Below are 25,773 nucleotides of genomic sequence, written 5' to 3'. Positions count from 1 at the left end.
CTGAGACAAAGACAGACACAAAATGGAGTTGCAATCATAAGCTCCCTGCCGTCAGTCATATAATGGTCTACAGGAGTGCTGTCAGCCTCTGTGAATTAAATAATTAGCACAGGAGCACAGCGGTACAGATCAATTGCTGTAAATGGTATAGACCTCCAATTGCAGGCAAGAACAGGAAGCAGGTGCTAATGTGTGATGGCAGCAGAATATGTCTGATTTTTTCTTTTCGTTTACAAAAATCTCAGCCACTCTGTTGAACAGGTTTGTGGAAATACGAATGGTTAGGTGTGTAATTTGTAGAGAGATGATGATATGTGATAGCCTCTGGAAAAGGGATTCTGTTCCTCTGTGAGAGTAATTGATGGACATTTTGAGGAGGAGAAGATGGCTTTAGTTCTAAGAGCTGAATATGAAATAACAGGGCTGATGATTACAGTTGATTTAGCAGCAAATCACCACATTCTTAGTAAAACAACTGAGAGACAAAGAAGAGTTGTGTTGATGTAACGGGGGAACAATAGAGATAGGAGACAGAGAGCAAGAAAGGGGCAACAAACCATCTTTCATAGCTCAGGAGACTTAATGGAGTTCTCAGAAATGTTTCATTTAAGTATCTTAGTAACTTTGTCTCAGATCATTCTCCTAAAATTAATTAGGAGAAATAAAAAGATACAATTTAGACACTCATTGACACAGCAAGAGTACAGAGATATAAAATGAATGTGGAAAGCAGCAAAAGATCCACAGATTTCAATGAGAAATATTTGAGTTCATATTGAAGTCTCTGACTTTTGATCGCCAACTTTGATATCTTGGAAATGGATAGCAATTTATCTTTATTATAGTTTGAGGAAAGCTCTACCTGATTGGTAAGGTTTAGGGTTACATGTGGGTAATAGTTTCTCCAATCATGTAGCTCTTTCCTGATTAATATGACTGAATTGTCCAATCAGGTATTGCCTTCCTAATGAGTATAAGTGACTCTTTCCATACCATCCTACGTATTGGAAATTAGCCTGCAGGCATCATGATCAGTAGTCTCAGCCCCAGACAACATGCCCATGGACAGTCAAAATACACAATTTCCAGCAGTAGGACAAAACATACTCTAAGCAAGTATGTGAACGTTGACGCTTCTAACTACCGAAGCTCAATTTCGTGTGTTGTTGTAAATTATAACACCTTGCAAGTATGTGTTGCATTCTCAACATTGCTGCAAGGGGTTTTATAGCAGATATCAATACGAACTCTCAGCTTTAACATTGAGTTTATCTCTTTCAAGCCAACTCCTATCATGGCGAAACAGAAGTTAGAAGAGTATATTGCAAAGCAAGTATGATAAACTCTATATATTTATAGGAACTTACCTGAATAATAATGCATCCAGTTTGATGGTACAGAATTTTGAAGGTAACTCTGTTGCCCCCTTGAGTACTGAGGTTTGTTAACACCACAATAACTCTAGCATGCACATTAAACAGGGTCAGCTGGGCCACGCATTGACACTTCGTTGGCCTAGACTGTGCAACTGCATATTTCTGGCCTTTGAGTGAACCATTTTTCATTGGTTTGACAGGAAACAAAGATTATAAGGTACCAGGCTGATACAATTAGCACATCATATGAATAAAAAGCCATTGGGTTTGCCAATATACTGATTGTCATCAAATCTTTGAAAGATTCAAGCTACTATGTGTTCTAGCATTTTTCTTTTGTTTTCAGTTTCTTAGTTATTAGCTGGTAATTGATACTTTTGGAGAGACAGAAATTCTGACAGCACAGCCAACATTCTTTTCTACTAATATATTTAGGGTTCTCTATACAATTCTTCAGATGTACTTGCCTCTTAAAGTCATAAAAAAGTGAACCATGTTGGGCTTGAGGGATTCTTGACCTGAATCAGTTGCAAATTGAACCAGATTTAAAAGTCTGGCTAGACAAAACGACATGATCAGTGACCACTCTCGTCTTTGAATTCATTTTCAGGATTTTCTAAATTGTTCACTTACTGGATCAACAACATCGCTTCAGAGTTGATCAACACCCCAAACCCCACTAATGTCATTTTCAGCTAACTCTCACTCAGTTTTCCACCTGGGATCCATTTGTGATGAATTGTTAGTGTTTAAATTCTCAACTTTGATTACATGTGTTTTGATTTCCCAGTTGACATGCATAAACAAATGGATTCTATTCAGCCAATTATGTTCAGTTTATAACCCAAGGGAATCATTATAGCTTTCTATTTCAGAGCCAAATCTACTCTTAATACTGACCACCTTATCTTACTCCAACATTACATGGATTTGTCCTCATTTCTGCCCTGTTCTGGTATATCGGCAGGATGGCTAGTTTCAAAGTGTCTCAAACTGTATATCTCTCATTCTCTTTCCCACAGAGAGGAGGGTCAGCCCATAACTGTGGACAGCTAAAGGTGGGCCAGGTAATCTTAGAGGTAAACGGTGTGTCTCTCCAAGGAAAGGAACATCGGGAAGCTGCTCGACTTATCGCAGAAGCCTTTAAAACCAAAGAGAAGGACTACATTGACTTCTTAATCACAGAGTTCAATGTGACTCTATAGGACCGAATGAGTCACATGATGCTCTACTATGGCAGACTATGCAGGAAGAATAAATAATGTGTTACATGGTACACTTGAACTCATCTTTCTCTGTAATGTTTGAAAGCTGATGCTGCTTGAAAGGCCATCCTATGTGCATCAACTCCGCTTTGACCTTTCAGATGGCAAATGCCAGAATGGAACAAAAGTTCAGTTTATTCTGGGCAGGTTGTTTTAGAAGATGGAACCATCATTTCAGTTTATCCTTTATCAGTTTGGTCATCTGACTGCAATACAGGAAAGGCTCTTAATGTATAGAGTGTTTTTGATACTCAATACTGTCAGTGTCATGGGGTACAGACCTAACTTCCTGTCCTGGTGTGGAGGTTATTGTGAATGTGGAAATCATTGTTGTTGTTATATATATATATATATATATATATATATATATATATATATATATATATATACATACATAAAATCTGTGCAAATGGATACAAGGTATTTAAAAATATATATTTAAAGTTTAAGAGGTGGACATAACTACTGATTATCAAAAATATAGTGACTAACCACATAGAAATAAGTATTAAAATAATTTTCAGCTACCCATTATGGTTTTCTGTAAACAAAATTGCTAAAACATGTGTCATGATTGCCTTTTTTTAGCTAGTCAGCTCATTTGTGCTGTTTTGCTGTTGATTACATTCTGAAGTAATTGGTTTTAAACTGTGGCAATCAGCCACTGGGACAGAAAATGCTCATCAGAGACAAAAGTTCTGATCCAAATATCTAGTGAGCTGCCTAACATTTTAGAGGCTGAAACATACTATATGCAAGTATGACTCTACTTGCTATGATTTCATGTGTTGTTGCCTTCTGAAATATGTGTCAGACCACAATTTAAGTACTCGTTGCATTCTCAACGTTGCCACAAGTAGCGCTTTAGCGGACATTAGTATGAACTGTCTGCTTCTACTGTGAGTTTTCTCTTTCAAGTGAACTACTTTCATGTCAGACAGTTTGAAGAGTATATTGCTGAGCAAGTAAGTTAAAGTGAATATATTTATAGCAACATCCCCAAATAACAGCACATCTAGTTTAATGGCACAGAATTTTGAATGCAACTCTATTACACTCTTGAGTGCTGAGGTTTGTTACAGATACAGTAGCGCAAGAACGCATTAAGCATGCATTGATCAAATGCTCATATCTGCATACATGTACTTGTGTAAGTATGTTTCTGGCCTAAGGCATCACAAGCAGGCTCCTGATTTTAATGCTTTTCCAAAACAAGCATTCCTCATTTTGTCAAAATCTAAAGGGAGCACAACATGTATACTTTGCAGGGAAGGCAATCCTATTGTGCATTGTGATGGAAAAACAAGTCTATCGAAGATGGCAGATGAAGTGAGGGAATTTTCTTATAATTTGTTCAATACTTCTTCGAAAGTAACGTCAAAATATACTTCGGTCAGATGCAAATGCTGAGCATCCGCACACAGGACGCGTGACGCAAATCTCGTCATCGGCAGAGTGCTCGAGAACTGAATGCGTGCAGCCCAATATTTCAAACCGTGCTTCTTATAATGTGCCTGGAATTACGTATTTGCACTAATTAGTGGGTCCACAAGGTGGCAACACTTAGATTTGAGCCATTGCTGTCACAAAGAAATGCTAGAAGAAGATGTAATCGCCGGTAATCATCAGCAGATGAAGGTAAAAACAACAATGGTAGATGTGCACATCAAGAGCGCTTGTGTGAGGAGGTCAGAGAGAACCTCATTTGTACAACTTGAGCCTGAAGCACTATAAAAACATCTTTATGAGTCTAAACTCCTGAAGAGAAATAGTCCGGTGTCTCATAGCAGTCGTAGCTATGCTACGCCAACTGTCTGTGGATGCACGCACAATAATATGGAGTGTAGTTTGAAAGGTTCGCATTCAACTGTACGCAGATGCTGAATGTTTGCGTCAAAATCGAAGTATAGTTTAGGCTGAATTGTGACTCAAATCTCCTGTGGGCTTCAGGTTTGGAGTGCTGTTTGTGTGCCACACTGAGTTGCTCCTAAAATAGAGTGCTCCAATTCGATCACTAACAGTGTGAGGTTTCATTTCAGTTTGGATGCTGCCAATGTAGGCAGTAAACACCAAGGCAACTCACTAGGTTTTGTAATGGAGCATATATGGGTATGCGGTTGAGACTTTGAAACAGGTCAGTTTTAGTTAGATTGAGGGATAAACCTGAAGACACTTTATGCAATTACAAGTGATGAATAAAGAACTTGACACGGCAATCAGATGTGCAGTCACTGAAACTAATGAAAGTTCAGATCTTCAACGAGGGATCTGATTTGTGGACTCAGAAAAGGTAAAGCTGGGAAGAATAGACAGCTTAAAAGAACAATGTGTCAGTCAGGTTACATAAGAGGGAACAAGAGGGAAAGGAAATCTAGAAATGGTGTTATTGTTATGTGGACAATGTGAGAGAGAGAGAGACAAAGACCGAACTGAGACACACTGTCACTTCCACCTTAAGCTTTTAAATATTGACTAGTCCAAGCACATGACTGCTCTTTCCCACCTGCCCACCCTCTGTAATATGACAGCCATCTTAAGCCCGCCTACATCACACACATCATATGACTCCTCTACAAACACTGACATGCAGTGTGTTATTTATTAACTCAAATGTGGAAATTTGAACAGTGTATGTATAGTATATCTATATATTTTGAGTAAATTACTTATAAAATGTTAATAATATCATCCTGAAAACTTTTCTTTTTTATAGCTGAGGTACAGTACCAAGTTTAATGACTTCTCCAAAAGAGTGTTGCATCTAAAGGATTGACAGCTCCATTTTTGTTTCTTTGTTTTGTGTATTGCATATTATGTTTTTCCTCATCTGTTGTACTTCCCACACTTGGGTATATGTGCAGCTTAACTCTATTGTGTAGGTCCCACTTTGGCTGCCAAAACAGCGCCAATCTCAGATAACAGCTCTGTACAATTGTGGTGAGAAGAATATAATCTCAGAATGCTATTCTGAAATGCGGGTTGTCGCTGATTTGGTGAGACGAGAGGGACCTACACAATATTACGCAGGTGGTTTTAATGTTGTGGCTGATCAGTGTATCTTTTCCCCTGAGATCTCACTTCTGCATACGCCTGTCTGATAGGATTACGAATGATCTGTCTTCTTTTGTCAATGCTTTCCTCACTGCTTCTACCACAGATGCAGAAAATTCACAGCAAAGTCCTGAGTGCACAAAGGTATAAGGTATGAAAGGCAGGCACATCTGAAGCCGTGGAGAGAAAGATGCATCCCACAGATGCAGCTCTTCAAATGGAAAGCAGTTCTGTCTAGCACACATGTGAGGCTATAGAGCTGTTTTAAGGGGTGGACAAGAATACAGATCAAAGAACAAAATATGTCAGACCATGTCAACATTCAGATGTGCATAAACATATGGTTACTCAAATAAAATTACCCAAACAGATGTGAAGAAACAAGATCTTAAACACATATTCAGGATTGGGGCAGACAACATGTAATAATTTGAGAACAAACCATTGAAAAGCATTGAAAACCCCTTATTGGTCGACTCTAATCTTAATATTGGGGATGTTGGGACACAACATATCGAAGGGCTTGTCTCTTTAAAAGACAACAAAAAATAAAACATGTTTAAAAATTAAATATGTTAGGTCAAACCATGACCTATAATTTGCTACTTCCTGGTTAGACCAGGGGGAGGAATATTCTAATTAGAGAGCATTAGATTGAACAAAAATCTGTGAAGTGCAGGATGAGTCATCAATTTTATTGGTCCATTTACTTGGAAGATGAAAATAAATGATTTGCTAAAAGTAAATTTTGCAAACTTTTAGGAGTCCACTAGCCTTTACATGACAATGGCAAAACATTTTCAAACCAAAATGTTGTGCTTCATTAAACGTTTTGCTGCAGTTTCCAAAGAAATGTACAATGGGATGCACCAAAATGAGTGAAATGGTGTTGTAATTAGAAAAGGTTTTTAAGATGAATGTAGATGGATATTTTAATGAATAAAACATACTTCCCTAACCTAAAACTTTAGCCTAAGCATAACCAATAATGTTTAAAAAGATAAATGAGAGGGGTCACAAGACACCTTGCGAGAAGCAGACGTGTGATTGGCTAGCTCTGCGCACTTTGCTGGTTTTCATGTTATAACCGGTGAGATTCGATACATCCAGTTACATATTTGCTCTTTGAGATAAACATGGAAAAGAAGTCAAAATCCTCAGAGTCTGGAGACATTAAAAGATACTTACGTGCTCAATATGAGGAATCTGGCGGCCCTTTGAACCGGGGACTCGATTTGGGAAGCACGTCGGGAGAAGAAATCCAGCGTCAACTGTCCAACATCTCGGTGATGCTGACAAAGGTTGTTGCTGACTTGGAGGATCTCGCTGTAATACATCGAATGATTACAGCGATGGAAACAAAATTCTCTGAGTGGGTCACAAGAGTGGCAGATGTTGAGAAACAAACTGATTATCCGGAGTCATCGGAAAGGGAATTATCTGCTAATCCGCCCGCGTCCAAAACAGACTTGGAATACATTTATGAAAAACTGGAAGATATCGAAAATAGGAACCGAAGGAACAATATACGGATTGTTGAAATTTCTGAGCATGAAGAGGGCAGAGATATGGTGAAATTCCTGGACGAGCTCTTCCTGAATCTGCTCGACATAACAGGCCATAAACTGGAAATCGAGTGATCTCACAGAGTCCTGGCTCGCAGATCTGCTGAGAGAGACAGGCCCCAATCAATTCTGTCCAAATTTCTGAGATCATCCGATAAAGATCTTGTGTTACGCGAGGCAAGGAGCAAAGGAAAGCTTTCTTGGAAGAATCACAATATTTAGTTTTTCCCAGATTTTGCGAATTGGACAAGAGAGAAATGCTCTCTTTTGCACTGATGTTCCGGCCAAACTGAGAATAGGCACCAAGGATGGCAGCAAAGTATTTTTATGCCCCAAAAAGGCACTGGCCTTCATACAAACTATTGGTGAGTAAACCATTGGGCATTTCTTAAGTGAGTGGACCGACTCGCTCTTCAGTGTCTCGACTGTCTAAGGAAGATGGGCTCCGCCCAGCGGCTGGAGTTTATTTTGTGACATTACGCTTCAAAAACTTGCATTGACGGAAGATCGCTTTTACACTTAGGTTCCCAGCCAGATGGAGAATGGACACTATGGATGACCGCAAAATATCTACATGCTACATAAAGGACGTCTTTTATAAAGTTGACGGACTGAGTAAATCATGGTGTATTTTCTTTACGAGGTCTCCGAGTGAATTTGTCTCTTGATCATCCAAGGAACTGGGATGCCTGTTTTGTTTCTTTACGTGCTGGCTCCGCCTAGCGGCTGGAGTTTGTTTTGTTGAATAATACTGCTTCGTGTCAGCTGTGGATGAATCTGATCATTCTTTGTGCTTATGCCTCCTGTTGGCTGGAGTTTGTTTGTGTGGAGTATTTTTAAGGGACATTAGAATGATTACGTCATCTGCTGCTCTCATAACAGCTGGCTCACTGAACAATTGTCTCTCTTTCCAAAGAAACTGAAAGGATATATATTAGCTGGAGATTGTTTTGTGGAGAAACACACCTTCAAGACAGTACTGTGAATTAATCTACATGTTCTTTGTGTTTATTCTGCCTGTTGGCTGGCAAGTATTTCTGTTATGTAATTTTGCCTCACAAAATTTGTGCAGAAGCACCAGGGACTCTCGTATGTGTACATGTACCTTCTGAGTTTAGAGGGATTGACGCTGGTTGATGCTGTCGTGCGGGAGGTTAATGTGCACATTTTTCTTTTTTTCTGTTTGTTTTGTTCGGGGGGGAATTTTTGGGTTTGATTGTTACATTAATGAGGAATGAGGTCTGTATAATCTTGCTTTTGACTCACAATTTATTTATTTTTATTATATCAATGTGTCAGATGTTAATATGAGTGGATTATCTCTCTTCACATGTGAATTCACAATGTGAATGGGTTTGTGCACCCCATAAAAAGAAGGAAGGTTATTTCTTTCTTTAAGCGTAACAAATATAATATACATCTTTCCCCACAGGAAGCTGAACATTTTGGGAAGATATGGGGTGGACTTGTTTTCTTTAGTGTTGGTTCAAGTAAGAGTAGGGGAGTCATTATACTGATAAATAAACATCTGCAATTGAAATTTCTTAAACAGATTAAATATAAAATAGGAAGAGTCGTTATTGTTTTAGCAGACATTCAGGGGCAAATGTTGATTTTAGCTAATATTTACGCACCTGACGCTGATGATCAGGGCTATTTTAAAGATCTTGAAGGGATGTTGCAAACTGCTGGTACTCCTGATATAGTATTGGGATGAGATTTTAATTTATTGATGGACTCAATCCTTGATAATAGTGAAGCAAAAGTGTTTAAGCCCCCTAGAGCAACACTGACGCTTCTTAAAAATCTTGGTCTTGCAGATATCAGACGAATTTTGAACACATCTGGTAGGGACTATACATTTTACATTTTACGTTATACATCAGTTCATAAGATTTATTCTAGAATAGATTTTTTCTTGATATCTAAATCCCTCATTTCATCTATTGTTGACAGCTCAATTGGAAACATTTTTGTCTCAGATCATGCCCTGGTGAGTTTATAGATGTTGCCACATACAGTGAAAAAGAAATAATATACTTGGCACTTTAATGTATCCTTTCTGCAAAATCTTGATTTCCAACAAATGTTAAAGGCTGAAATCAATGTTTATATGGAGACCAACTGGTCCTGAGTATCCTGTGTGGACGTGGCTTGGGAGGCACACAAACTCATGAAGTTGGAAGGGAATATTAAGTGCTGAGGCAGAGCTGAAGTGCCTAATGTCGTCTGATGGATATAATTCTATTTTGTTTTGGTTGTTCAGGGCAAAAACAGTCGGGGGACAAAGCAGGGAAGCTTTTGGCAAGATATATACAGAGAGTGTTTTTTCTACCATTCCCTCAGTGAAATCTGCTGGTGGTGAAATATTTACCTCGGCCATTGATATCAATAATCCTTTTAAAGAATTCTATCTTGATCTCTATAGTTGCATGTCTTCATCTACTGATGAAGATATTAGAAAATTTGTGGAATCATTAGAACTCCCTAAACTGACCAAAATTTCAAGAATTGAAATTCTCTTGATTCTGAAATAACCTTGGAAGAGCTTGACGAGGTAATAAAGGCCTTGCCTTCAGGCAAAGCTCCGGGGCCAGATGGTTTTGCTAGTAGTTAGGGTTAAATATTGATTCAGTATATATATATGTATATATACCCTATATATATATGTGTGTGTGTGTGTGTGTGTGTGTGTGTGTGTGTGTGTGTGTGTGTTTTGCTGTTCCTTTCTAATAGATGAATCAATAAAAATGTTAATCACAAAAAAAAGATAAATGAGAGTTGAACACAACAGAGATCCTTAGCCTTAAACAATGCCTAAAACCTAACCGATAGTGTTTTGACTGCAAATTCGAAATGAAATGCACATTTACTTAAAAAAACTCGTTATTCCATTTCGCTTTTATGGAACTTTCACTTTGAGTGACCTTGGATGGGTTCGAAGTCCAAAGTAGTCCAACACTATCAGGTGAGCTACCGTACAAGCTAATCATGTTGCATTAACTGTGTAAATGTTAGTGGGTCTGAAATACAAGCGTTAAAATTTTTAGTTTTTTAAATGATGCGTTAGAGTAAAAGGGATTTGATATAATAACATAGCAGTGTCTGAGTAATAGAGAAAACAATAAGTGTTTATAAAGTTAGAAACAGCCATAGTGTCCGTGATTTGTGTGAAAGTGAATAAAACGCAGTTGTTGAGGCGTGTCTAGTTTTAATTTTACCAGGAAACAGCAGCAAAACGTAGAGAGTGGGACGTAAAACTCATTGTATGAACATTAAATACATTTTTGCAAACTGAGACTATGGATATGGATAGAGTCAAAGCTAATTGACAAACTAAAAGCCAAAAAACTCAGATTTTGATTTTATGAGGTCTTTCATGTCTACAGAGGTTTTCACACAATTTTTTTTACTGTTACCAGCACAGGCAAATGTCCATACCATCCATTTACAATAACTGAAATAGTCTAGTCGACTTGTTTGCATGTTGCACTACCATGTGGGTATGAGTTAAGAGTGGGGGAAGTTTTGAGAAATATCAGTTATAATCTTTGGATGACCTTTAAAAACAGAATTTATGATTGAATTAGTGATGTTTTGGAGTGATGTGTAGTCTTCCTAAGAGGAAAAAATGAAGCCCTTCATCTTACTGATATCTGGTTGTGTTGTGACTGACAGTGACGGTCTCTTGATCTCCTCTATTAACCTGCACTCAAAATAAAACCTGCAGAACCTCTCATGCTTTAACACAGAATAACATTACTGCACATTGCTTTTCACCGAATCATGTATTTTGTTATGTTTTATTGGTAATATTTTATTCCCACTATGATAGTTGCACCTCAACAACTCCTCTGCCTTTGTTTGTCTATTCCTGTCTGTTTGCCAACAGTTTAAAGAAAAGACTACTCCGCCATTGTATTTATACAGAAAGTGTGTTTAATTTTCCAAAAAATAAATAAAAAACATTAACTGCAGAAAAAAGAAATAAAATAGAACCCCTTGTATTTTCCCTTATTCTTTCTATTCTTCTTTCATCTCTACGCTGTTCCTGGTGCTTTGTGGTAGGTACAAATCTCATTAACTATAATCAGAGAGATAATATAAAATTAATAGGCCTTCACGTCTCACTAAAATATGCGGAAATTCCCTAGTGCCATGCTTTTAAATCCATTCAATCAAACCAATTCCTACACAAAGACACATTTGTGGTTATCTGGACTGTTTAGTTATCTGCAAACAGGACGCATCTTGTGGTTTTTCATTTATTAGGTGCCAAAGCACAAAGGAAAAAACATTAGAGGTTTAAAATCCTCACAGAATGCAGAATTAAAACAGATAGCTCATGGCTGAATAAGCACAACACATAGCTATGAGTAAATCATTGGTGACAGGATTCATAATTTTGAAAATACTGAATATTTTGTCTAGCATGTGTTTATATTCCAAAATGATTCAGAGAAGAAGTACAGCATCAGAGCAAGATTCTTAGTGATACATAAATAAATAAAAGCACTGGGTTTGTGGCATATGAGTAAAATGTAAATGTGTTTATGTGCATTTCCAAATACTATGAAATACTGATGTGGTACAATGGTACAGAGACAGTATCGGATGGTAATACTTTGGTCTATTCCATATTCATGTGATGTATTTGTACTGTAAGGTACATCAAAGAATATCATGGTACTACCATGTTGCAGGTATAATCAAGCAGCTCATGAACCTCGTCTTGAAATATTTTCAGTTGGGTTTTATTTTTTTATTCATTTATACTGAATTCTGTAAAGCTCTACAGAATTTTAAGAAGTTATTATGTCGCCATCGTGTGGCTGGTAAGGGCATCACCCCATAGTTCTAAATTATAATATAACATATCATGTATTATATAATACATGACTGCTCTAAAAAAAAAAGTGTGTTGCTCTGTCATTATAAAACTACACGAGACTGACATTCGTATGAGAGCAATCCAAAGCGATTGAGGTTTATGGTAAAGTGAATGATCCTGCCGTGTTAAAGAAATGTCTTCATTTCTTTGACCCAGTCCTCTTCCCTGTCCAGCCAATCAAAACTCTGGTTCCAGCGTCATGTTGACTTTGACAACCAAGCTCCGCCTTCAAAAGCAAATCAACGTCTTCCTTTTGTACGATATTACGCTGTGTAAAATAATTGACCATACGTGTTTGTTTTGTCTTTTTAAGAGGTATGTAAAAAAAAAAAAAAAAGTTTTCCTGCCTAGAACACAGAGTACTTGCAAATTTAACTTTGTGCTTTGACATTAGGTGAAATTTAACTATTCGCGTGAAGTGAGTTATAGAGATTTTGGCTCGCGCTAGCAGCACAACACAGACTGTCGAGCTGAAGATTCCCGACTTGGAACGTGGTAAGAGAACAAAAGTGAAAGCGACATGGACCCTTGAGTTAAACTCTTTTATCTAGAGGCAAGTGAAGTCCCTGTTTGCCTCGTCGCTTGGTGATGGAGGGGCGTGCGGGCTACTGGCGTTAGTGCTGTTCTCAAGGCAACAGTCTGAAGTTCGTGCATTCATATGAAGATATATGGTTTTGCAATGGGAAAGCATAGATGCTCAAGGTAAGATATCACAAAAATACACTACTAAAAGGCAGCATTGCATAAGTCACTCCTAACGGATTACATCAAGTATATCTCTCGATGAACAGTGTTTAAATGTAAATTATTGGAGTTGCTACTCCAACTTTCCAAAGGATTTTTAGTCTTGATCAACAGGTCAAACCTCTGTGCTTGTCTTATAAGTGAAACAAGTGTGCCATTCCTTATGGTTATTATATTATAATCATCGCCTACATATTTTGAGGATACTTAATTTCAGTCTGACTGCACGTTAGTGAGAAGTTATGTTATTATTACACAGAATTGTAATGATATATGAACTATACTTTGGATATACTTAACTAGTAACTATTGTGAGCTAAATTTCACAGACCACATCTCAAAGACTGCAAGATCATGTAGATTTACACTCTACAATATCAGGAAGATAAGACCCTTCCTCTCTGAACATGCCCCACAACTGCTTGTTCAATCACTTGTCATAACTAGACTGGACTACTGTAACGCTCTCATTGCAGGCCTCCCTGCATGTGCAATTAGACATCTGCAAATGATCCAGAATGCAGCAACATGTCCAGTCTTTAATGAGCCAAAGAGAGCTCATGTTACACCACTCTTTGTCTCTCTCCACTGGCTGCCTGTTGATGCATGTATTAAATGCAAGGCTCTTATGTTGGCATACAAAGCAGTCACTGGGTCTGATCCAGCATACCTAAAATCATTTCTACAGAACTACACGCCCACCAGAAGCCTGCAGTCAGCTAAGGAACTTCGCCTTGTTGTACCAACACAAAGATGCACCAAAACACTTTCCCGGACTTTCAGTTTCATCATAACACGTTGGTGAAATTACTTTTATCAACTCCATCCGTGAAGCTGAATCACTCTCTGTCTTAAAAAAACAACAACTTAAAACGCATCTTTTCCATGAGCAATTAACCAGTCTCTAAAAAAAAAAAAAAAAAAAAACTTGTTGCACTTTTATTTTGAATACAATTCTGATGCTAGTGAAACTTTGTAGTAGAGGTCGACCGATATGGGTTTTTTCAGGCCGATGCCGATCTTTTGAAATCCGGGTCGGCCGATGGCTGATAAATGCTGCCGATTTATTTTGGCCGATATGTGCTTGTTTTTAACCTCTTATTTGAACCTTTTATTTGAAAGATAAAATGTAACACAAATAATTACTTAAGATAGACAACATTTCTCAACAAAAACATTTATTGAACACTTGACCAATCTGCACTTGTACACTTAAATTAAAAATGTATAATGTAAAAACATATTGTATAAGTAATGTATAACAAATATATTAAATAAACGAAGCAGGTGTTACGAACTGCTCTGAGACACGAAGGTTGAGATCCAAATGCAGCTTTAATTAAGGGGCAATCCAGACACGTAATCCAATATTCAGAGCATCCAAGAGAAGCACAGGCATAACTAGGGATGGGTATCCTTAAGGTTTTATTGGTATTACTACTCTTACCGATAGTGCTTATCGATCCGGTACTTTAACGGTATTCTTAACGGTTCTTTTTGTTATATATATATTAAACAATAAATAAACAAAAGATAAACAATTACACAAAGATAACAATTATATAGGCACAGTGATTTAATTTCAGGAAGGTCTACTAACATTACTGTTCAGGTGTGGTCTAAAAAGAAATCTAATAAAGTAATCAATTGTAAAATAACACTGCATAGTTTATCATAGATAGATTAATGCTTATTAAAGCAGAAGTTATTCATTCTAGAGCTGTAAGTGATTTTCTCTTTGCCTTTTGTTGTTTGATTCACAGTAATTGCTCAATCGTCAGCATGTTTATTAGACTGCTTCCCCTTTAAGACCGAGTGCAGATCTAATAGGCTCCAGATGCAGCATATTTTCTCCCAACTATTTCCATAACTACGTCCATTTAAGACAAACTGTGTTTAAGTGAATCTCCAAGCCGGTCGTTTTGACATATTTTTGTGTATAGTTGATCGTTTAGACGCGCACATGAAACGCAAAGTAGCCTATACTTTGCTTGTCTCGTTGCGGTCTGTTTGTCACGTTTTTTCTCGAAGTTGGCAGTAACATATCAAAAGTTTATAATTAAATATATAGGAGTTATAAGAATTTAATCCTTACCGTTTTCTCCAAGGAACTTAGCTCCTTCCTTATGCACTGGATGAGGTCTGCTCACTCTGCTGGAAAATTAATCTAGGGGCAGCGTGCGTCGAACACGTGTTCCACAACAACACTAGGCTGCCCACAGATGCGCCTGCCTAATAATCGGCTTGATATACTTGGATATTGGCTGATGCCGATTATGTTAAAAAATGCGAAAAATCAGCCGATTAATCGTCCGACTGCTACTTTGTAGTATGGCACTTTTCGTACCACTGTCTCCTTAAGATGATTAGCTTATGATTTCTAATTTTGTAAGTCGCTTTGAATAAAAGCGACTGCCAAATTAATAAATGTAAATGTAAATGATTGTTGGTGCCAGACTTGCTGGTTTGAGTATTTCTTTATCTCAGTCTCTGGAATTTACTCAGAATGGTGCCAAAAACCAAAATAATCCAGTGAGTGGCAGCTCTGCAGATGGAAACGCCTTGTTAATGTGTGAGGTCAACGGAGAATGGGCAGACTGGTTCAAGCTGACAGAAAGGCTACAGTAACTCAGTACAATTGTAGTCTACGTGTATTTAAGTGCTATTTGCTGAAAATATCCTCTATTTAAACAGATTTACATGGTGAAAGTGATGAAATAAACCCTTCACACAGTTTCAATCTCTTACTGCAGTGGTTCACAACATTTTTACAGAGGCCTACCCCTTCAAACATTCAACATACCCACTCTCTAACGCATAGATAAAATTCACACAAGGTAATTTGAAATATGTCTGTTTAACATAATTATCTTTGTAAAACAACTCCCTTATATTAAACATTTTATATTTTTACATGTTTTGAACATATTAATCATATACTACATACTGAATAAATGGCTTACCGATTGAGATCGGTATGCTAGATATGACATAACTGCATAACTTGAAAACTCCCCCCTTATTGCGTATGCAAGAATATCGTTCGGTTCTGTGCCTGAAATTGCTCATCATTGCAGGTACAGCATTGCCGGCCGAATTCGAGCATTGCGTGGTCAGCTCAAGGTGCTTTTCTATGTCACATTTGATACTGTTAACAAGGTTGAGCTCATTTGCTGAAAAACATCATGCAACAATGTGAAAAAAAGTCTCTACTGTGCGAGCAAATGTGATTGAAAATTACTGCATGTGAATATAGAAAATTATTTGGTGCTGCTGAATGTCTGACACCTGTCATCAAAGCTTTTGAACTTATACCATCAGTATCAAAACTCCCTATGCATCCTAACCTTAAATACAAATTACATTTTAAACTGTGAAAAAAAAATAAACTAAACTAAAAACTTGTGGACAATTGACATGTGCAAGTCTGGCTAAGTCTGGTAAAACAGTGAAGAATTTTACTTGCTATCACTAAGCTACGTCACCTAGGGCTGGGCTGGCAAAAAAGGATACATTTGTGACGCACGATGCATGAGTAGTTGCATTTTTTTTAACTGCAAAAGATAGGGTTATTTCATAGCATATTTTTCGGAACTTTATGACACAACCATTTTGGTGTTCTATGCTAGAGGGACACAAAATAATTTTTGCCAGTGAGAAATACATGAACTGGGTTTGAATGTTATTTTAGACTGTGATGAAACTGAAAGAACGTTAATCTCGGAATGTTATTCGCATACCCCCATTGTCACCTCACGTACCCCCAGGGTTACGCGTACCCCAGTTTGGGAAACACTGAATACTGTAACCAGAAAATATGCTCAAGGTTTGTGGAGTTTAATTTTGTGTGTGCCTCTCATTTCATTGCATGAAAAGTAGTGGTGGCCATGTGGCCTGTCTGATGTCATGACAGGTTCTTTGTCTTCGTCCCCGTAGAACTTCTAGGCCCTAAGTAGCTTTAGGGCTCACTGTCCATCCTATTAATCCTTTTCAGCTCTATGTGTTTGTTAGCACTTTAATATATTCAGTACAGTAACAGTGGATGATCTATATATAGGATACATGTTGCTTTTGGCTGAGCTCACTGCATAGGTTTACTTCTTAGGGTTTACCGTGTGTCCCGCCCATCTCAACGACTTCAGGACAGCCCTCAGATGCTGCAGGTGCCGCTGTCAATCATTACTGTAAATGATGATTCAACTAGACAGGCATAAGTGGCGTGCAGTCTGAGGATTCGGTACATGAGCCGCTGAAATGTAGCCAGGGCCCCGAACAAACCGAAAGGAAGGGTGACAAATTGGTGTAATCAGAACAGTGTGGAAAATGCAATTTTTTAACGGGACATGGGAGTTAAGGGGATCTGCCAATATCACTTTGTCAAATCCAGTATTGAATAAACGCGAGCAACACCTAACCGATGGAGTCCACCAGAACCAACACAAAGCAATGCTTGCATGCTGTCCGTTCAAATGGCCCGATAAGGTCTGCGCCAATTCTTTTGAAGGGGGGCCTCGATCAAAGGAAGTGGACACAAAGGCACTCCTGGGGTGGCCGGCGAATTCACCAGCTGACATTCATGGCATGCCTCACACCACCTGCGAGCATCCCTGTGAATGCCTGGCTAATAGAGGTTCAGACCGTTTCATGTTTTTTCTCGCCTCAAGTGACCCACCATCGGATTACATTGAGCCTTGTATCTTCGGTACTAACAATTGGGATATATCCTCCTTTGTCTGAGCAACCTGTGTCACTTGATACAACCGATCCTTAAAACAGATATGTGAGTGCGATGTCTGGCTGGAGACGTTGACAATCAATCACTCACACTTGGTCAAATGCGTGCCTAAGAGTCTCATCTCATGTCTGCTACAGAGGGACATTTCCGATGGGGAATCCTTAAAGGGCTGGGGAAGCCGAGACTTCCCCCTGCCCTTACATCATTCTGTCACGGAGCTGATGTAGACAACCCTGGCTCCACCTCCCCAGCCAGTGAATCGCACAACACACAGAGACACATTGTTACAGGACCCATCCACACAAATTTCCCTTAATAAAGCAGTGATGAAACCTGAAAATGAGTGAATGGGTGAGACTAATTGAATGAGGACCATCACTAATGGGTAATCATGAATATCCCCATGCATACACCTCACCTTCACCCGAATACCTGTATCCAAAGCCTCGGGCAGTTGTTGTTCCACGAACTGGGCTTTCCCAGTCAGCAGCTGCAGGAGGTGAACAGATCACTGCACTCGTGGCCATTTTAGGGCTTTGTCCGTACACACAAACAGCTCCAGGTAGGCTTCTGGGTCATTCTGAGCCCCCATTTTAGCAAGCACGTGGGGGTTTGCTACTGCCAGGGTCACGGTGGACGCCCCCTCCTGGGGTAACAAGCTCTGCAAGACCCGCTGGTCCACCTGTTGGGCCTGAAGGAGTGTCTCGAAGCATAGTTGCTGCTCCTTCCACAGCTGCATGAGGGCCTGGTGGATGCTGGCAAGGATCTGAATACTACTTCTAGATGCGAGGACTCCATAGTAGCGTATTCTTCTTCCCTTCCGGTTTTCATCACCAGTGTGACAAGTCTCTAGCTTTCTTCTTAAGGAGGAAGCAGGAGCCGGTTAAACAATACAAGTAAGGTTTTATTTTCCTCACTCTTTTGCCATAACACACACTAATGGCTTTTCAGCACAATCACACACAGTCCACTTTGTTTTGTGTTGAAAAAAATCTGTCTGAACCTTTTATACCCGTATGTACGGTGGAAGGGCATGCAAATTCTGTTTGCCAATTCTCATTGGCCTTTTCTCAAAGACGCTCAAGGGAGACCCCTAGTGTCACTACATCAACACAACCTTGAGTGAGTGACTGCCTTATGTATCCCACCCCTTGACAGGTCCACTATTGAAGATAATACATGTTATTCACTTCCCTTGTCAGTGGTTTTAATGTTATGGCTGATCAGTGTATATGTCTTATAAAACTTTATTTTTAAATGGAAAAAAATATATAGGCTAATTATTGTAACTACACTAAATATGTCACTATTAAATACAAGTAAAATGGACCCACTTTATATTGTGTGTCTTTAACTAATACTTGTGCATTTGATACAATGTATTTATTATGTACTTACGTGTTGTTGCATTGTACTTACATTTAAAGTACCTGCATTTAATTACATCTTTAGTTACACTGTTAAACTTACCCCTAGTCCTAAACCTTACCCTAAAACCTAACGCTACCTGTAAACCTATCCGTACCTCAACCTCTGTAGCAGCAAATGTGAATCTTGTGACAATTTTGCAGAACAACACGTAGTTACATCATAAGTACATTATTGTATGTATTTTAATGAAGTACATAGTAGTTAAAGACACCTAATATAAAATTGAACCAGTATAAATAAGTGTGGTAAATTGAATTTTTAGTAAATAATGAGTAGGGCTGGGTATCGCTAAAAAAAATTCAATATCGATACTGATATCTTCCTAAACGATACTTTTTCGATACCAATTTTATTTTAACAAGATTACAAACATTACCTCAAAAAAACTAATTTTTTCAGTTTGTTAACTTTTACAGACTCAAAGACTCATCTCCTGAGCCACTGCAGCTCCAACAAAGGAACAAACAAGCTCAAAATGTAACCAAATGACACAATAAATCAGTGCAAATAGATTTAATACATTTTAAATAGTATAACATTAATGTGAAGAGGAAAAACAAGAAAGCTAAACTTTTAATTCAGCCAACCCTAAGGATAAGCACGGTTTAACAAGATGACTAGTTTAATGTGAGATAAACATGTTCAGTTACTGTAAACTAGGGCTGCCCCCTGATAGTCTACTAACCATTAGTCGATGAGAAGAGTCTTGTTCGACCAAGTTTTGATCGGTCGGTTGGTTGGAGAAAAAAATGAAAGGATGCACATTGGTATTACCGCTGGTTGGACGCTAGGTGGTACTATGGCGTGATTTTCGGTAAATATGGTTAGGGTTAAGCTTACACAATAAAGCAAGACACCTTGATTTCAAACTTTGAACTTTATTTTGTATTAATTTTAGCTAAACGTTCAAATGAAACTGGAAAAAATAAGTGCATTGAAAATGTGTTGTTCAACTTTTTGAAAGATGGCTTTACAACAGTTGTGAACATCTCTCTAGCAAAGAAGCTTCATCTGTGCATTCTCTACCCATCGGGTATTTCGTTATCCAGGTAAAAATGTGTGTGAATAAATTCATTTTTTTCTTCCATCACAATATTCATATTTACCTCTGGGCTTAGGGATTAGTGAATATTCTTGCTTTAGTGATTTTGCATTGAAAATTATATAAGTGATTTAAAAAAATGAAAAAACTTAAATAAAATACATTTCTAAATTAAAATTGCACTCCAAACAAAACGAAAAAGCAAATAAATAAATAATAAAGTGATAAAATGATATATAAATATACGTAACCAACTTTCCATTTACTGTCAGGCAAAAATCCGTCTAAACATGCATTTACATTTACATTTATGCATTTGGCAGACGCTTTTATCCAAAGCGACTTACAGTGCACTTACTACAGGGACAATCCCCCCGGAAACAACCTGGAGTTAAGGGCCTTGCTCAAGGACACAATGGTGGTGGCTGTGGGGATCGAACCAGCGACCTTCTGATTACCAGTTATGTGCTTTACATGCAGGTGGAATATAGTCACTGAAATATAAATCATGGTTTGAGATGAACGTGTTTTTGTATTATTTTATACATTTTGTATGATTTAATATAGTTTGTATTATTTTACAGGCTGGAGAGTTGCATTCACAATGAACTGCTCTGTGGAAATAAAGTGAACTGAACTCAAAGCACCTCCTGAACTGAGATGTCTGAGGTCATTTGCAACACTAATAAAAAATAAAAATTCAGAAGGCAGAAACAACGAGTGAGATCCATAGATGCGTGTGTTCCACGAGACTGTACGTCTCTGTATCAGCGCGTCGTACATGTGCATAGACGGCTTTTCTGTCATTTGTACTTAATAATATAATAAATATTGTTTCTTCAAACGTGTGTCTTTGTGTGTATGGTATATTATTTGTAATATTAATTTGATAAAAATAATAGTTAAAAAATTATAATAATTTAATAGATTAATGGGAAAACAAGCCATATACAGTGGGTACGGAAAGTATTCAGACCCCCTTAAATTTTTCACTCTTTGTTATATTGCAGCCATTTGCTAAAATCATTTAAGTTCATTTTTTTTCCTCATTGTTGTACACACAGCACCCCATATTGACAGAAAAACACAGAATTGTTGACATTTTTGCACATTTATTAAAAAAGAAAAACTGAAATATCACATGGTCCTAAGTATTCAGACCCTTTGTTCAGTATTTAGTAGAAGCACCCTTTTGAGCTAATACAGCCATGAGTCTTTTTGGGAAAGATGCAACAAGTTTTTCACATCTGGATTTGGGTATCCTCTGCCATTCCTCCTTGCAGATCCTCTCCAGTTCTGTCAGGTTGGATGGTAAACGTTGGTGGACAGCCATTTTCAGGTCTCTCCAGAGATGCTCAATTGGGTTTAAGTCAGGGCTCTGGCTGGGCCATTCAAGAACAGTCACGGAGTTGTTGTGAAGCCACTCCTTCGTTATTTTAGCGGTGTGCTTAGGGTCATTGTCTTGTTGGAAGGTGAACCTTCGGCCCAGTCTGAGGTCCAGAGCACTCTGGAGAAGGTTTTCGTCCAGGATATCCCTATACTTGGCCGCATTCATCTTTCCCTCGATTGCAACCAGTCGTCCTGTCCCTGCAGCTGAAAAACACCCCCACAGCATGATGCTGCCACCACCATGCTTCACTGTTGAGACTGTATTGGACAGGTGATGAGCAGTGCCTGGTTTTCTTCACACATACCGCTTAGAATTAAGGCCAAAAAGTTCTATCTTGGTCTCATCAGACCAGAGAATCTTATTTATCACCATCTTGGAGTCCTTCAGGTGATTTTTAGCAAACTCCATGCAGGCTTTCATGTGTCTTGCACTGAGGAGAGGCTTCCGTCGGGCCACTCTGCCATAAAGCCCCGACTGGTGGATGGCTGCAGTGATGGTTGACTTACTACAACTTTCTCCCATCTCCCGACTGCATCTCTGGAGCTCAGCCACAGTGATCTTTGGGTTCTTCTTTACCTCTCTCACCAAGGCTCTTCTCCCCCGATAGCTCAGTTTGGCCGGACGGCCAGCTCTAGGAAGGGTTCTGGTCGTCCCAAACGTCTTCCATTTAAGGATTATGGCGGCCACTGTGCTCTTATGAACCTTAAGGGCAGCAGAGATTTTTTTGTAACCTTGGCCAGATCTGTGACTTGCCACAATTCTGTCTCTGAGCTCTTCAGGCAGTTCCTTTGACGTCATGATTCTCATTTGCTCTGACATGCACTGTGAGCTGTAAGGTATTATATAGACAGGTGTGTGGCTTTCCTAATCAAGTCCAATCAGTATAATCAAACACAGCTGGACTCAATTGAAGGTGTAGAACCATCTCAAGGATGATCAGAAGAAATGGACAGCACCTGAGTTAAATATATGAGTGTCACAGCAAAGTTGTCTGAATACTTAGGACCATGTGATATTTCAGTTTTTCTTTTTTAATAAATGTGCAAAAATGTCAACAATTCTGTGTTTTTCTGTCAATATGGGGTGCTGTGTGTACAACAATGAGGAAAAAAAATTAACTTAAATGATTTTAGCAAATGGCTGCAATATAACAAAGAGTGAAAAATTTAAGGGGGTCTGAATACTTTCCGTACCCACTGTATCGTCTTGACATTGTCAAAGGTATCAGATATTGGTGATCACTCTGACCATCGTCGATCCCCGAGATCATCATCTGTTGGCACAACCCCCTAATGTGCATTTCTCTCTATAAATTAACAAAATGTTCAGACAACCTCCTTGCTGGTTTTGCCGACACATTCAGGATCATTACAGCTTTTCCCTGTGTCGCTGCGGCTCGCTTCTTGTTTAAGAAGCCTCTTAAAATTATATTTTAAAGGCTCATTAATACGGTTTAGTATTTCTCTGTAATGTACAACAGTGTTAGCAATGTTGTTATAACATTCTTTCTCAGCCCTGGACCTCAAACCATTTTCTGATACTAGTGTTTTTCCTTGATGCCTAACCACAGCCAATCACCGGCACTTTTAGATGTGGGCACGTCTAGCATGCTACATGCTTATCACTGATGTTGACGAGATTAACCCCTTAGGTATTGAACTTTGGTACCGAATGACAAGACATTTTTTGATACTCGATTGTTTAGAAGTTCTAAATTGTATCGAACTCTGTACCCAGCCCTAATAATGAGTACTTTTACATGTATAACGAAAAGCTAATCCTGATGATTATAAAAGTCAGACAAAGAAAGGGAACACACTACCACTCCTCTCCACCCCATCTATCATTGTTCAGAAAGTTTTAAGATCCAACAAAATATCAAATAGAAAATATAGAACTAATGTTTTTGAGTTTATACTCAGGAGCTCTTTCTTGAAGGACTTGCGAACCAGATGAAAAGCTGAAGTTACACAATTATTTATTCCAATATTTTGTGATTCCACTTGGGAGCAGCTGTTTAAAAACAAGCATTTGTCTAGCCTTTCATCATGGTTCATTAGTGGCCTGCTACAGTACATGAATGACTGCATTAATTACACTACTGAATGGAGATACATCAATACTCTGAGTATTTTCGACAAGAGCAGCTCTTTTGATTGTTGATCAGCTTCTTTCAAATGGCTTTATTTAACTAACTAAATTAATTTATTTTCAGTTAATTGTAGGATAATAAATGACTGCAGCATCTTTGTAAACTCTGATAGCTAATTCCATAGGTTTTATAAACTGTGTATCATGTCTACTTTGCCTTTGTCTTAATTTGGCAGAATAAATACAGACACATTGATTGCTTTGTCAATTTTGCTCACAATGGTATTACTTAGCTGTTCATACACTCATTTAACACTTTATTAGGAACACCTGTACACCTACTTATTCATGCGTTTGTCTAATCAGCCAATCATGTGGCAGCAGTGCAATGTATATAATCATGCCGATACGGGTAAGTAGCTTCAGTTAATGTTCACATCAAACATCAGAATGGGGAAATAATGTGTTCTTAGTGATTTCAACCGTGGCATGATTGTTGGCGCCAGATGGGCTGTTTTGAGAATGTCTGATCTCCTAGGATTTTCACCTGCACCAATCTCTAGTGTTTACTCAAAATGGTGTCAAATACAAAAAGCGGCAGATCTGCAGACAGAAAAAATCTTGTTGATGACAAGAGGTCCACAGAAAATAGCCAGACTTGTTCGAGCTGACAAAAAGGCTACAGTAACTCAGATAAACAACCTGTACAATTGTAGTGAGCAGAGTAGCATCTCCGAATGCACAACACGTCAAACCTTGAGGCAGATGAGCTACAACAGCAGAACACCTTGTCAGGCACTTTTTTAGGGCCATAGTGTTCCTAATTAAGTACTCAGTGAGTGTATTTACAGAGTCCTAAACCTACTGGCACTTTATCTTCTGTGTTTTTCAGGAAGTCATTGCTACCCCTGAGTGGACAATATCTGGCCTGTTCATAGGATCTTCTGTAACTGGTCTTTTAATCTCTCAGCCTTGACCCTGAGTGATGACCTCAGTATCGATGTTGAGGACATGCAGGCTATACAGGTGCTCAAGGTGCAGTAGAGGGAGTGATAAAGAGCCAGGTAATGGAGCGGCGTAGAGGTGGTACTACCGCTGCAGGGTTCCTGGTGTGGACGCCAGCCCCGGCATACTCCTCTCCCTCAAACCCAGATGGGTCGGACTACAGCCTGGATGAAAAACCAGATGAGGACTTCCAAAGCCAGATGGATGAGAATGGCATTATTGGTCTGGCAGAGAGTCAAAGGCAGCTGGAGGTGGGGGTAATAGAGTTGTTTGACTGATAACTGCCCATTTATTGGTCATTTAGAGCAGTCTTGCCATGACTTTTCATTAGAAGAGACTCAATATGCTTGCTAAAATTTTGCTTGGAACCAGAGTAGATCTGCGTATAATTAAAACCAATTTTAGATAATAAAGTAATGTATAATGTAACTTTAAAAAGTTTTTAATAAGTATACCTTGATTAGGTGGATCAGGAAGTAGATGAAGAGATTGCAGAAGACCTGTTGTGGGACGTAAAAACCCCGGAGCCGGAGGATGGCCCACCGCCTGCACTGGAGGAGATAAGCTATCACTTAAGTGAGCTGTTAGATTCTGAGCCCCTCTCCCAGACCAATGGAGATGACTCGTTTTTGCGTAAGGACCCAGTTCAATTAAACGACCCCAGCTTTTTAAATGTGCACCATACTTGTTGTTTTTTTTTATTTATTTGTATTACATAACAGTTGGTTACAATTTCATTTTTTTGCTTCCATCTTAGATTTTGATGCTGATAGGAGGTTATTTACAGAAGGCATTCTTAAAATAAATGGAGATAGTCTTGAAGGGGCTGTATTCTATAATTTTGAAGCATTACTTTTTCACTTATATTTTTATTCATGATTTCATTCACCATTTTGAACTCTAGCTCTGACTCTTAAAATAAGAAGACATTTTTGCTACTGTACTTATAAAACTTCTATAAGTAAAAGACCACTAATATGATTGGCAAACCTTCATGAAGTTCACTTTGTCATTCATCAGGACAGGCCAAGTTACTTAATACTGAATATGCATTGATGTGTAAAGTTTGTGTGGATACATGACCTCAAGACTTCTTAATAAGATGTTTTTGTATCTTAGTTTTCATAATTGTTTTTTGTGGGCGGGTGGAACTTTGAAAGTTCTACATGTCTTCGGTGAACTCTTAT

At 38.5% G+C, this 25,773-nt stretch overlaps 2 protein-coding genes across 5 annotated transcripts in view; both read left to right on the top strand.

Annotated features, from left to right (window-relative positions):
• whrna (whirlin a) overlaps positions 1 to 2,940 on the top strand; it is a 156,354-nt gene extending 153,414 nt beyond the window's left edge. For all 4 annotated transcript variants that reach the window (XM_052103941.1, XM_052103940.1, XM_052103945.1 and 1 more), the window contains exon 12: positions 2,399 to 2,940. In XM_052103941.1, coding sequence (XP_051959901.1) covers positions 2,399 to 2,581 — 183 coding nt within the window. In that variant the 3' untranslated portion in view covers positions 2,582 to 2,940. The remainder of the gene's footprint in view (positions 1 to 2,398) is intronic.
• A 9,524-nt stretch (positions 2,941 to 12,464) lies between these two features.
• The window catches only part of akna (AT-hook transcription factor), a 37,220-nt gene continuing 23,911 nt past the window's right edge, over positions 12,465 to 25,773 (top strand). The window contains exons 1-3 of the mRNA XM_052103948.1: positions 12,465 to 12,850; positions 24,474 to 24,837; positions 25,051 to 25,219. Of these exons, the coding sequence (XP_051959908.1) occupies positions 24,649 to 24,837; positions 25,051 to 25,219 (358 nt within the window). The 5' untranslated portion in view covers positions 12,465 to 12,850; positions 24,474 to 24,648. The remainder of the gene's footprint in view (positions 12,851 to 24,473; positions 24,838 to 25,050; positions 25,220 to 25,773) is intronic.

Source organism: Xyrauchen texanus, chromosome 34 (genome assembly GCF_025860055.1).
Source record: "Xyrauchen texanus isolate HMW12.3.18 chromosome 34, RBS_HiC_50CHRs, whole genome shotgun sequence".
Taxonomy (NCBI): domain Eukaryota; kingdom Metazoa; phylum Chordata; class Actinopteri; order Cypriniformes; family Catostomidae; genus Xyrauchen; species Xyrauchen texanus.
The sequence above is the reverse complement of the archived record's forward strand: the minus strand, read 5'-3'. Positions and strand labels throughout refer to the sequence as shown.